At 36.5% G+C, this 13,491-nt stretch overlaps 1 protein-coding gene across 1 annotated transcript; it reads right to left on the bottom strand.

Annotated features, from left to right (window-relative positions):
- Positions 1-5,193: 5,193 nt before the first annotated feature.
- On the bottom strand, positions 5,194-13,258 carry si:dkey-171c9.3 (A-kinase anchor protein 11). The gene is made up of 2 exons (XM_038268610.1): positions 13,156-13,258; positions 5,194-7,686 (listed from the first exon to the last, which is right to left on the bottom strand). The coding sequence occupies exon 2, from the start codon at positions 7,678-7,680 to the stop codon at positions 6,814-6,816; it is 867 nt and encodes a 288-aa protein (XP_038124538.1). The 5' UTR covers positions 7,681-7,686; positions 13,156-13,258; the 3' UTR covers positions 5,194-6,813.
- Positions 13,259-13,491: the final 233 nt, after the last annotated feature.

Below are 13,491 nucleotides of genomic sequence, written 5' to 3'. Positions count from 1 at the left end.
ACAGTATTGTGCTAATTATTTTAGGTGGATAGCCATGTCTTTGCAGGTTTCCAGTTGTTATATATTCTTTTTCATATTTTAGATGATGGTTTGACCAGTGATTTGTCTTCAAAGAATATTGTTTCATAAACAACTTTGTTTTAATCTCCAAAACTTTCTCCCTGACCTGTCTGTGCTCGTCTGAGGCCTTAACCAATTCAATTCAGTTTATTTATATAGCGCCAAATTCTCAACACGTCATCTCAAGGCACTTTACAGTTCAACCAGATCATACAATCAAATTGATACAAAGTTTATTATCTAAGGAAAACCAGTTGATTGCATTGACTCAAATACAATCCCTCACACTAAGCATGCTTGTAGCGACAGTGGAGAGGAAAAACTCCCTTTTAACAGGAAGAAACCTCCAGCAGAACCAGGCTCAGTGTGAGCGGCCATCTGCCGAGGCCGACTGGGGTTCAAGGAGACAGAAGAAGAGACACAAAAAGCAGCTGTAAAAGGCGGCCCCGTCCAGGAAACACACAGCCAGGCAGACGAGCTCCGAGCCAGCTCCCATTCCAGAGGATGAAGAGAGCACATCCACTCAGTCACGGTCAGAGAAACAGGTCCACACTGGAAAACAGCCCAATCTCCAGCATCTATAAACAAGGGTGTTGATGGAAGCAGCACAGCTGATATTTCTCTCCAGGATGACGTCACAGCCAAACAGGAACAGACGAGGCAAAGCTACTCTGAGGAAAAGCAGATAGAGCAGAACGTTAGAGATTGAACTAACAGATTCTGCAGAATAGGAGAATAGGGAGAGAATGAAGCAGAATGATGAAATGGGGGTCCCTATGTCCTCCAAAAGTCTAAACCTATAGCAGCATAACTATAGAGATAGTTCAGGATAACCTGAGCCACTCTAACTATAAGCTTTATCAAAAAGGAAAGTTTTAAGTCTAGCCTTAAAAGTAGACAGAGTGTCTGCCTCACGGACTAAAACTGGTAGTTGGTTCCACAGGAGAGGAGCCTGAGAACTAAAAGATCTGCCTCCCATTCTATTTTTAGAAATTCTAGGAACCACTAGTAAACCTGCAGACTGAGAGCGAAGTGCTCTGTTAGGAACATAAGGAACAATCAGATCTCTGATATAAGATGGAGCTTGGCCATTTAAGGCTTTATATGTGAGAAGGAGGATTTTAAATTCTATTCTGGATTTAACAGGAAGCCAATGAAGAGAAGCCAGGATAGGAGAGATATGATCTCTCTTTTTAATTTTCATCAGAACTCTGGCTGCAGCATTTTGGATCAGCTGAAGGCTTTTAACTACAGTTTGTGGACTTCCTGATAGTAAAGAATTACAATAGTCCAGCCTTGAAGTAACAAATGCATGGACTAGTTTCTCAGCATCACCCCTGGACAGGAGATTTTGAATTTTTGCAATATCCCTCAGATGAAAGAAGGAAATTCTAGAAACCTCTTTGATATGGGATTTAAATGACAGGTCCTGATCAAAAACAACACCAGGCGTTTTTACTTTATTATCTGAAATCAGTTTAATCCCATCCAAATGAATTGACTGGCTAATCAGTTTCTTTTTCAGAGACTCTGGTCCAAAGACTATAACTTCTGTTTTGTCTGCATTCAGAAGCAGAAAGTTAAGAGTCATCCAGGTTTTTATGTCTTCAAGACATGCCTGTAATTTATGTAATGGGTTAGCTTCATCTGGATTTATAGACAGATATAGCTGGGTATCATCAGCATAACAGTGAAAATTAATCCCATGCTGTCTAATAACTCTACCGAACAGTTAGACTTAAAATTATGGGCTCTAGTTAAAATTGGTAAAATATATCAATACATCACTTTTTTTGTTAAGAAAAAGTGTTGCCATTTGACATAAATCTAAGTTGATCTGTCCTACCTCACCAAATCATAATATGTTACATCAAAGGTAAAAATCTTAAGGTGTAAAACTATTGCAAGACTCCCTAGGTACTCCACACCATCCAACTTAAAACAAAGTAGAGGTAAAACGGAAGCTATAAAGCTAAGTGAAAAGCTTAGAATGTCAAACGCTCCCAGCTGTGGTGGTAACCCTTTAATGATAAGCAGCCTTTATTTCTTTTTTGTTGGCTTTAGGGACCGGACACATTTTAAGATTTGCACACATCCAGATTTTGTCTCCTCGATTGTGTAATCTCAGAAGCACCTGAACCAGCACACTGGAACCAGCTTGGGCCTTAAATTTCATAGCAATACATCCAACAGCTGTTCACACAAAACACTTAAGCCACACCTGATTCTGTAGAATCACTCGTTTTCACTACAGTTTTATTCATTAACTCTTAACCATATTTAAACACGACTAGTTCATCTCATTATGGCAGCAGTTTGTATTCAGACTTGTTGATTGGTCTTAATCCTGTCCATGTTTTTTTGTCTGTAACTGTTTGATTTGTGTGCACATGTTTTTTTTTTTTTTTTTTTTTTTGTTCTTAACTCAACCCATCTGTGCTTGGGGTTAAAGAATACCTCAAATTATTTGCACATCTGTATGTGTGTTTATGTGTTTAAGTGTGAACATAAAAAGGCAAACAAAAGTCTCTCTGCTCTGGGCCCAAATGTCTGTTTTCTCAAACATAAGTTGAGTCTTTGCACACTTTCCTTAACTAGTTACAGACCAGGAGAAAGCTGAGGGAAACCAGAGCTAGTTTTCTTTGGAAACAGCTCTCTGAAGTCCCAGTAATATTTGTCTCATCTCTAGGGTGGCGGTATTCTGTTAATTTTAAGGTCACAAAAGTTAACATTTTTCTTCCCTTCTTGCCACAAGTTCAACAAGTTCAATCAATTAATAATATAAATTAGATAAGCAAACATGTAAATATTCAGCTTGGATAGGAAAAAAAATAAAATGTATTTTGCTGAGAAGTATTGGACGTCCTTTCTAAAATATTAAATTGCTATATCCCTGTTACGTCCCACAGGTAAATAAAATTAAGCACCTAATGCGTTCTACAAACATCTGCGATAAAATGGGTCCCTCTAATAAACTTGGTGGGTTTCAGTTCTTAACATGGATTAAATCAAAAATTCCCCCAAAAATCCGATGTCAACTGCTGGTGGGATCATGTAAAAGTAAATGCAAATGGGAAACAACAACATCTCATCCTCAAAGTGCTGGTTTTTGTAAAATCAGAGAGTTTATGCTGAAAAAAGTTTTCCAGCTGACTTCCAGACATGGTGAGACGTTTGATTAGCTCATAAATATTACATAGTGTATTCAGAGTGATGGGTTGCATCCAACTTACATTACCCATTAATTGTTGGATTCGTTGGTTTAAAGCACTGCACTACTGGATAGAGGAATGGAGATGTGTTCTCCCTGCTGCCCTCTGGAAAGAGGCTTTGCAGCATTCCCTGCAGGTCCAGCAGGTTCTGCAACATTTTTTTACTCATTGCTAACAGACTATTGAACTGTTAAACTCTAAACTGGACTCTGCATCACACTCGCAACATTATTTTGCACTACCAACGTAGCTGAAACTTTTACAATCCTTTTAAATAAGACAGAACTCAATTTTCTGCTGCAATTAGTTCCAGATTTATTTTGCACTGCACTGAACCTTTCCAAATATAATGTCCTTTGCAGCATTATTTTTTCAACTGTTTTCTTTTTCTCTACACTGTTTACATGCTGATGACTGCTGCAGTTTATAACGGTAATTCACTGGTTCAGTTCACTGTTGTAAGCTGTAAGCAATGTAATTTTGCTTTGTATGCACAAAATGACAATAAAGTTTCTCTAAGTGTTACTTAGAATGACAAATCATCCTATTCTGTCTAAATGTTTGATTCCTGATTTGGCACTTTTCAGGACAACGTTACTTCCTGAAGATTTCTGCTAAGTGTAAAGCCTTTTGAGGGCACTCTCATGATGTGGGGGGGGAATCTTTCCTGTAAATATGCTTTTCCACTAACCATAAAGAGTAGCTTAACTTAATTTACCACTCTTGTGCAGATTAACTCTCTAAATTGTGCCTTGAGGGTGCTATATTTATTTTATTTTGCAAACTTGGGTAATTTTTGGTGAACTTATTTAATTCTGCAACATTTTGCCTGATAATGTCTTACTCTGCTCTGCCTGGGTTGGATGGTAAACATTGCAGTTTAATTCAGAAAGACGGGCTTTGTCCAACATATGTGTTTGACCACACAAATACATCTTGTCCTTTAAATCGTTTCCTACCTTTTATTAACTTACAGTAATCTGACTGAAATTAGAAATCTGTTTTGCAAAAAGTTCCTGCTAATGACGACAGCACAGAATTAGCTTGAGACACAATTTCAAACATAATATATGTAACTATAATATATGTAAGTACACATTTTTGAAAACATCTACAAAGAGACATACTTATTTCATAGTCCTTAAAAAACTTTGTATCTGCATTTTGAGCATTTGGAGACTTAAGACATTTTCCATCTGATTCCCTGCAATTGAAGCTGCATATTAATAAGGTCACTTCAAATGTTCAGTCCAGACTCTAAGGACTAAAGAAGTGAAGGTTATGCAAGGAATGACTCTAACATCTCTCAATCTTTTTGATTTACAGCTTTCAGAAAAGTAATGAAGTTTATGTAGCTTCAAATTGCTCAGCAAATTCATTTTAAATCCCTATACAGTAAGAATAGTCTTTAAATATAAACGTTTCTTTAAAGTAAAACAAGTCAGCAATAGCAGGGCACACAACTCTAAAATACAAGGAGAGAAATCAGACACAAAAATAATAAAGGCTTAGTGAAATATTTCTCTGATAAAATGCATTTAATTTAACCTTTTCGTATAATAAAACCACTAATAATAACTGTTCAGTTAAAGAAACACAAAACAAAGCAAATACACTGTGCACATTTTCCTTTGCGTGCAGAAAAGATGTAATTTGATCATAATTGCAAATTGTTTCATATTGATAAGTTTTAGAGTCATTGACCATACGGTTAATCCTCCTTTGGCCTCACACTAAGAAACATGCAATAACATTTTTCCTGTGCTGCCATCTAAAGGAAACACATTGCTATAGATGCTGGAATCCTGCAGATGCTTAAAAAAAAAGTGAGACAGAAGAAGACCGTTTTAGACTGGAACCATTTCTTAGGCAGGTCCCATCAACTTCCATCACAGGAAGAACAAAATTAGCCATTAGCACATTAGCAATCAGCAAAAAAACTTTATTTACAGAAATGTTTACAGGTACATAACATTGATCACCGTTTAGCACTGGATTGCTGATGTGCCAAAAAAACTGAAGTCAGCTGCCACCATCTTGGTACTCCCCATTTATAGGAAGTGGCACCATAAAAATGCCTGTCATGTAATGTAAAAAAAAAAAACATGTATATCTCATGTATATCATTACTTTAGCACATTTGGCACATCATCAGATAGTGTTTGTTTGTGTGTGTGTGGGTGTGTGTTTGTGGATGTGTAATATTCTTAATATCTGACCAGTATTATTATGCTCCATTAACCTACTAATTTTGTAGTGATGGATTTGTATAATATTTTATATTACATGATTTATAGACTTTATGGTATTAATACTGAATATGCAATGTGATGCGCCTGTTTATCATAAATTACAGGAATCTACTGATGCTATGAAACAGCAAGTGTGTGTCAGAGTGATAACTTTATCTTTATTTTAAAAAGAAAAAAAATTGAAAAAGAGGACATTATCGTTGTTCGCTGCTGTTGCGCACGTATTGTTTACATTCTGATCTGTCTAACTAGGGAGTACCAATATGGCGTCTGGTGACTGCACAGCACTGTGTACTACCAACAGCCTATCAGCAATCTAGTGAATAACTAAAGATCAGTGGGACATAACAGCAAATTAAATATAACTGAAACTTAACTTACGGTAGATGGAGAGTTGTAGAGAGTTTAAGATTAGAAGCAGTAAATATCCTTTGTCATGTACATAGATAGCTATTTTTCTCTTAACTTATGAAAAATTCAGATTAGTTTATCTCAGGCAATAAGTTTAACAGAGGCCAAAATCAAAATTGAATATTTTAAAACAACCACAATTTCAAAAATATTGAGTGAATTATTATTATTTGTAAACTTTTAAATTATGGTCACTTTTTCCATGGGAAGTTACTTACAACAAAAACTTCCACAGGATGTAAACGTAGGAGACTGCGAGTCACAAAAAAATGTTTTCCTGTGTGGAATGTACTAGAGCTTTTAAAGCTTTTCCAGTTGGGGGGAAAATAAAAAATATGTCAAAAGTTGGTGTAAAATATCAATAAACCACCATTTATGTACACCTCTGTGATCTTTTTACATGTGGGTGGAACAGGTAATGTCTTTTGAGCCAGAGAGCTGTCATACATGAAAATGATGTAAAAAGATCACAGCGGTGCACATAAACGTTGGTGTAACATATCAATAAACCACCGTTTATGTGCACCGCTGTGATCTTTTTACATCACTTTCACGTATGACAGCTCTCTGACTCAAAAGACATTACATGTTCCACCCACATGTTTCACAAAGGAAGAAGACTGATGTTGTACTGCCCTAAACATATATTCTCTTTTGAAATAATCATAGGTTTCTTTAAAGTAAATGTTTGCACACGGCAAACAAAATGATGCTGAACGGGTTCATTAAATAGCATTTAACCAAAACCTTAATATGACGGAAGATGCTTTAGAGAATAAGCATGCATTTGGTCTTGACCCCTTTAGCCTTTGGGAAGAACTATTCTGCTTTATTCTACATTTATAACCTCCGTAAAACATTTCTAATAAACTGTAACTTCATAAGTCCTGAACAGATACTCCCCCCTCAGATATGAGCTCGCATTTAGCTTCATCCATGGAGGAGTTGATGATTGTTTCAGCCAGTTGATGGGCTAGCATGTGAAGATCTCTCTCATCTGATACCTGCTTCTTGTTTTTCATGCTCAAGACCCAGCTTAATATGTCACATGATAGAACCTCTGCGAAAGCATCCACAGTGGTCCCATGGGCTTCCACGCGGTCTCCTGATGGGTCATTTGTAGACAAAGAATGCATCAAATGCTCCATCAGCTCCACTTGAGTGTCACTGATTTCTGAGTTGTCCTCCTTGTCTTTTGGAGTTGGTGGAGGAGGTGAGGGCAAGAAGACCTTCGCTAGTCCACCTTTGAGCTTACGAGCGAAACTGCTCCTGCTCCTCTCAAGCTCAGGGAGGAGAGGGGTTGTCGGAGGGGCATCTGGGTAGTCGAGGGAACCTACAGCAGGAAGACCTGACTGGTAGAGAGGTGGATGGCTGGACTCTGGGTTTTTAGGGGTCTGTAATTCCCTGACTGAGACCATCTCTTGCTCCAACAGGTCCTCTTCTTCCCCTGATGTATTAACATTCTCTTGTCGGCTTGATATAAGACCATCGGTATATTGAGGTATGCAAACTTCTTTAAGAGCAATCTCAATGATTGCTGATACCAACTCCTCAGCTAACACCTCTGGTGTTTGATTGGGTTGTGGTACCTCGGGTTCCAGCTTTTCCATTTGTTTAAGAGATGACTGGATTATGATCGCTGCCAGATCTTGGGCAAACTCTTCCAGAGTGTTGGCATTTATGGAGCTTCCTTGGCCGATGTTTTCAGGCCGTGGACACTTAGAGTCTGAGCTTAGAGTCGGCATTGAATCCTGCAAAGATAAAAGACAATAAGCTACAGGGTATGGATTAACATGTTAATGTTCTCTCTTTTTTGAGAAGGTAAAAGGGCATTTTACAAAAAGCCTTTGGAGTGTTTTCCAACTCTTTTTTTTCCCCCTGTCTCCTGTCTGGCAAAGTGGCAATAGGAATTGTTGTCTTAATGCCAGAAAGAGCCCAACAGATTTTACTGTAAGTGGAGCATTATCACTTTTTATTATGGTTTATGTTGGGAATAATTCATGTTATGTGCACATAAAAAAGGGAGAAAAGGTCAAAGACAGAGAAGATAAAAGAGAGATATTGACAAAACTTAATCAGCCGACTTCATCACCTGCAAAGACAAATGCAAAAAGAAGAGCACAACCATCTGGTATAAAACTACTGATACAATACAGCAACATACAGTATTAAACAATACAGGATGCATAAAGTGGTAGCTGAAGATAAAAATTGGCGAGTATGTAAGTATTGTTAATGTTCTTCTTTAAAAAAAAAAAAATCAAATTGCATCTACAGAGTTTAGTGTGGACAGCTGGAGATAGGCACCATCACCCTTCCCAACCCCAGCAGGGATAAGCATGATGGAAAATGGATGAATGGCTGGAGTTCAGTGTGAACTATTGAGATTGTATGTGAACAGCCCACAAAAAAAAAAAAAAATGCAAAAAAGAAATAATTTTTACAGGATCACCCTTTTGCTTTAGTAACAGCCTTTTGGGCTTGTTTCTAGCATTTATTTTCATACTTAAAATACTCAAGATGAATATGATTGAACAGATATCATGTCTGACCAACTGTTATAAAATTTGCCCAAAGTTCTATGTGATGTAGGTCTGAACCTTGACTGGGCCATTATAATATATGAATATGCTTTGAATCTCTGAAATATTCAAATTAATATCTGGACATATTTTTTAACTTGATGAAAGGGGAACCTCTGTTCCAGTCTGAAAGAATGATGCTTTTAAGGTGATTTGCTTTGTTACCAGTTCCCCTAATAAGATGATTATGGCTTCCCCTAAAAGCCAGGTTTGTTCAGCAGAAAAGTGATATTTCTTTGGTGCCAATTCGGCCTGATTTTTAAACTATATGCAGGTGGAATAATCAGTCCTCTGAATTCAATTTGTTGGCATAATATTAGTTTGATTAAAGGAGGGCTAAATACAGTTGCAAAACTTTTCGGATGTTATATTTGTAAGCAATAAAAAACTCCTTTTTTGCAGGTCTATCAGCTAGAACCCCTATAAATGGCATTTAAGTTCCTAAAATGTAAAAACAAAACAAAAAGTTAGAGTTTTGCATAGCACTAGATGAGTTAAAAATGAGCAGGAAAAATCCTGAAGCATATTCGTGCAAAGAGGATAAATCAAAGCAAAGGGAAAAAACTATTTGAATGATTTGGCTAAAATATTTCAGATGAAAATAGCTTCTGTAAGAAGCATGGCAGAACACCAATGCTGCCCATAAATGGTCCCGCAACTTTCTTCACCCTCTGTTTTATAAATATTTCTGCATTCTTTATCTGCTTCAGGCTCAAGAAGAAAAAACTGATGAGCTACGAATAAAAAAAAGGCTTCCAGTAGTTTCAGAAAAGAAAATGAAGTCGGATATGTTGCAAAGCGATAGAATGAATAGACAAACAGAGAGAAAAGGAAATCCCCCTCAGATGGAAAGTAAAATAAAGGCCTCAACCACAGCCTGTCACCATATGAGTTGTCATCTAGTCCGGATGTTACAGGCAGGAAGCTCAGATCAGAACGGCATCAGCTCAAATTGCTACTCTGGCGTCGATGACAGCAGCAGCTCAAAACTTTAGGTAATAACAATGGCAATATAAAAAAACAAAAAAAATATTTTACATGAAATCTTCATGGCATTAATATACAAATGTTTTTTTTTATACCAACTCAAGTGTTTGATGGATATCAACAGTCTGCTTATTGTTCTTTGTAATTTTTGCCAAGTTGATGGTTAGTGCAATTATTCTTCAGGCAAATACAGCTTTTTCAAAAACGTGTCAAAAACGAAGGACATTCTGTAATTTTAATGGAAGTTTGTGTTCTGCTGTCTGAGCAGAAAAGACGGATTCTCTCATCTTAATCCTGAGTGCTGGCAAACACAACAAATGCATGTTTCCTTGAACGGAGAGACAGGGTTGCTGATTTTTTTTTCTCTTACTGATCAGAAAAGTACATCCACTGCAATTTTGGCCCCTAAAAGTATAGAAAGGCACAATAGAATTACAAAAACCGGCTAAATTAAGAAACTAGATTGAAATTATGATATAAGTTGCTTGCTGAAGTATATTGCCCACCATTCAGTTCTAAATCCTGGAGGACAACAGATCGTTGAGAAAACAGTGCTATAGAAACAGCATTACAAAAGTTTATTAGTGACACAACATTAGTTTTCTGAGCTGTTAAACTGTGGCAACCAATGGCAACTAGGATATTTTAAACATTTTTTGGTACCAATCACAAATCAGGAGGAGTAAACGGATGATTTTTCAAGAAGCAGAGATATTATTGTGTTAGAAGACCATATTACTGTCATATTTTCAGAGGGAATGCTGTTTCTTTTATTTTCTTGGACATCAGCAGGCCATTGCTTTGGCTAAAACTATTTCAAGGCCAGCTGATAATAAGTTATTTTTATAAAGATGAACAAGGTTATAATTTTTGAGAACATTGTCTTAGAAAGTTAACATAGATTGCCAAACAATCTATAAATTAGCTGATGTGTATTTTATTGTTTATATCTGGATTGGTGGTAAGTAAATGAAAAGTCTGTTGCTAGTAGCAACGGTTAGTCCTCTACTGTATACAAAAAACTGGGTGGTTCACTGATAAATATAAGTCTTTTTCCATATTGATCTAAAAACTATTTTTTAGCTTAAGCCCCTGTCACTCTATGTTTTAACCAGCGTCCCAGAATCTTCTAAAATGCTGGCATACTCTGAACTTTCTATGTATTTTATCAATTTTGAGCATATACTTAGAGTATTCATAACGAGTACAGTGACAGTCTAACATATGCGTAAGGTACGGCAGCGTAATGTTCGTGAAATGTCACAAACCAATGTCCTGAGGGGGGCAGCAATGCAGCCAGAGGAGCCCAGCCTGCATAAAAGATGTCTTTGATTGAGGTATTAACCAAGCTGCTGTTCACTGCCGGCCAAAAAAAATTAATAAATAAAAATAAAAAGAAAAGGAAAGAAAAAGGTTTGCAGTTGCAGCAGATTTAGCGTCATGTCTGCTAGAAGGTTTGTTGGCGGTGGGCGTGAACGCAGGGAGGATCCATCACCTTCTCGCTCACCCTATGATGGGGATGAAGTCTGGAGGAGAACTGTTGATTTCCTCCCGTGAACCCCCTTTATACAAAAACATTGCCAATGCGCCATTAAACAGTAGATGGAAGTTAGAAACACGTTCAACGCTCGTCTGGAACACGTCAGATACGTTAATATACATTGGAGAGCAGTTCTTGATAGATTAAGCATAACTTATGCACAAGTTACTCATAGGTTTAGGATAAGCTGACTTATGAGTAACTTACTCTTAACGTATGTCAACGATAACTTACCTGTAACTTATGCCCCACGTATGAGCATACACTGGCATATGTCGGGAAATTTTGAGCATTATGTCAAGAAATTTCGGCATGCTCAAAAATGTCTTGCGTGCTCTTAACTGATAAAAAACGGACACAATGTATGCCACCATTTTTCCAGATTTTTCATACGTCAGGCATACGCTGGCCTAATTTGTCATGTTGCGCCAGGGGCTTTAGCTCTTTGATTCTATTTTATTTTTGTTATCACGTATAAGTTTATATCTGCTTTTTTTATTAAGCTTCCACTAATATTCTTGTCTATGTAACCATTGTTTGTTCTCGTACCTACAACAGGTACCTGCTGAGTTCATGTAATTCTATTGCTTTGTCAAGTTAGTAAAACAGACTAAATTGACCAACTGATCTACAGTAATGCTATTATTTTATTCTGAAACAACAAGAAGTCTCAGATCTTATGAAAAAGTTGTTAAATGATGGAAATGAGTTCATTCTTAAGAAGTGAAATTATGCTAATGATATAACAGAAGTCAAATTAGCATAAAATGAATAAACTTAACCTAAAAGTTCCTTTTTGTGTTTGTCAATAGTAATTTCTTAAAGTTAAACTTTATGTTTTATCAGAAACCCTTAAAAGAAACAGTGGGAAAATGGGTTAACTTTTAAGAACCTTTTTTATTCTAATGATAGAACCTTGTTCAGCACAACAAACTGTAAATGAATTGAAATTGGTTATCAAAGACAATGAAACAATGGCATAAAAATAAACTCTGGTAAAGGTTTGAAGCTAGCAAAGTAGATTTTAGATATATAATAAAGATTCTGCAAAGTTATTGATTTATTTTTAGATGGACATTTTATAAGTTAAATCAAGTTTCAGAAACTCTGAGCATCTAAATCTAGTAAATATTTTCTCTCTTTTCTTAATAAGTCTATTGTTTATATGCTTTTTATGTCACTTATCTTAAGCTGAACTTAACTACTAATGCTCTACTGCTGCAACAATCTACATACAGTGGCCGAACCAGGCTGTTAATGTTAACAACAGGCTTTAAGAGCAATGAAATCTCCATGCATTCTAAGCCAGTTTAATTATATTATCATCACACTTTGAGTTATTGATTAAAAAAATCTGTTAAAACCAGTTAGGGAGAGATGTTCTGACGTTTTTATGACAAGCTAATATCTCGTTGCATGATTTGTCTCACAACGGAGAGACCACAGAAAGGGTAAGATTCAGAGTAAAGCGCAAATATGGAACAAATTATAGCAAGAAGAGTTGTTTTTTTTAATGGCAACGTGAATTGGAGTTTCTGATGAGGCAGAGGAGCGACTTTCTTCTTGGGAGTCCTCCTCATTATCATCTACAACTCCAATCATAAGGTGTCGATACTGAGTACCACTACATGCCTAGGTTAAAGTTTTCACAACCACACAAATAGACTATTAGTGTAGTAAAGGCACTTCTGATGATGGTATGTTAGTTTTTCTTTTTTCTGGTTGACCTTTTAAGAAGGGCTTCTCTCTTCTTCCTTCTTTCTCAGTGGTTCACATCGTAAAAAAAAAAAACTTGTGCTAAAAGCTATTTTAGGTTTGTGTGAATATCTAAAGCCACCCTCAAGAATAAACTCGGACAGAACAAAACTGTAAAAATGTCCGAAAATAAAAAGGAAGTACATATATACTGTATATGAACTCAGAAGAGGTACAGTAGGTCGCGTTGCTGTGAACAAACTATATAGGATGTTAGATAAAAAGGACAAGTAACAATACAGATTACAGAGAGAATAAACAACTTTAGAGAAGTTATGGGAAGTTTGCATAAAAAAGAAAAAGCAAACACTCAATTGATCAGCCCGCTTGAACAAGGTGCATTTAGACAAACTTACCACATTGAAGCTTGTTGCACAGTGCCTTCAGTGTAAATGGGTTGCATGGGAAACAGTTCACAAGTTTTGCTCACTTCCTGTATGTTTCTATAAGTGTATTTGTGCGTGGGAGGGGTGTGTTTGAGAAAATTACAGCACCAAAAAAAAAAAAAAAAAAAGGAAGTAAGAGAGGATTGTTTTGTAATGTTGACATTAGTTTATTGAAGTTCAAAGAGCTTATATTCTATTAGGACTTTTTTGGGTCTAGGCTTGTATATTTATTCTCCTTTCTATGTCAAATGTTTTGAAATATGTAGAAACGTTTAATTCAAACCATGCAGGCAGCCAAAGTTGCCA

Source organism: Cyprinodon tularosa, unplaced genomic scaffold (genome assembly GCF_016077235.1).
Source record: "Cyprinodon tularosa strain WSP-4 unplaced genomic scaffold, ASM1607723v1 ctg705, whole genome shotgun sequence".
Classification (NCBI taxonomy): domain Eukaryota; kingdom Metazoa; phylum Chordata; class Actinopteri; order Cyprinodontiformes; family Cyprinodontidae; genus Cyprinodon; species Cyprinodon tularosa.
The sequence above is the reverse complement of the archived record's forward strand: the minus strand, read 5'-3'. Positions and strand labels throughout refer to the sequence as shown.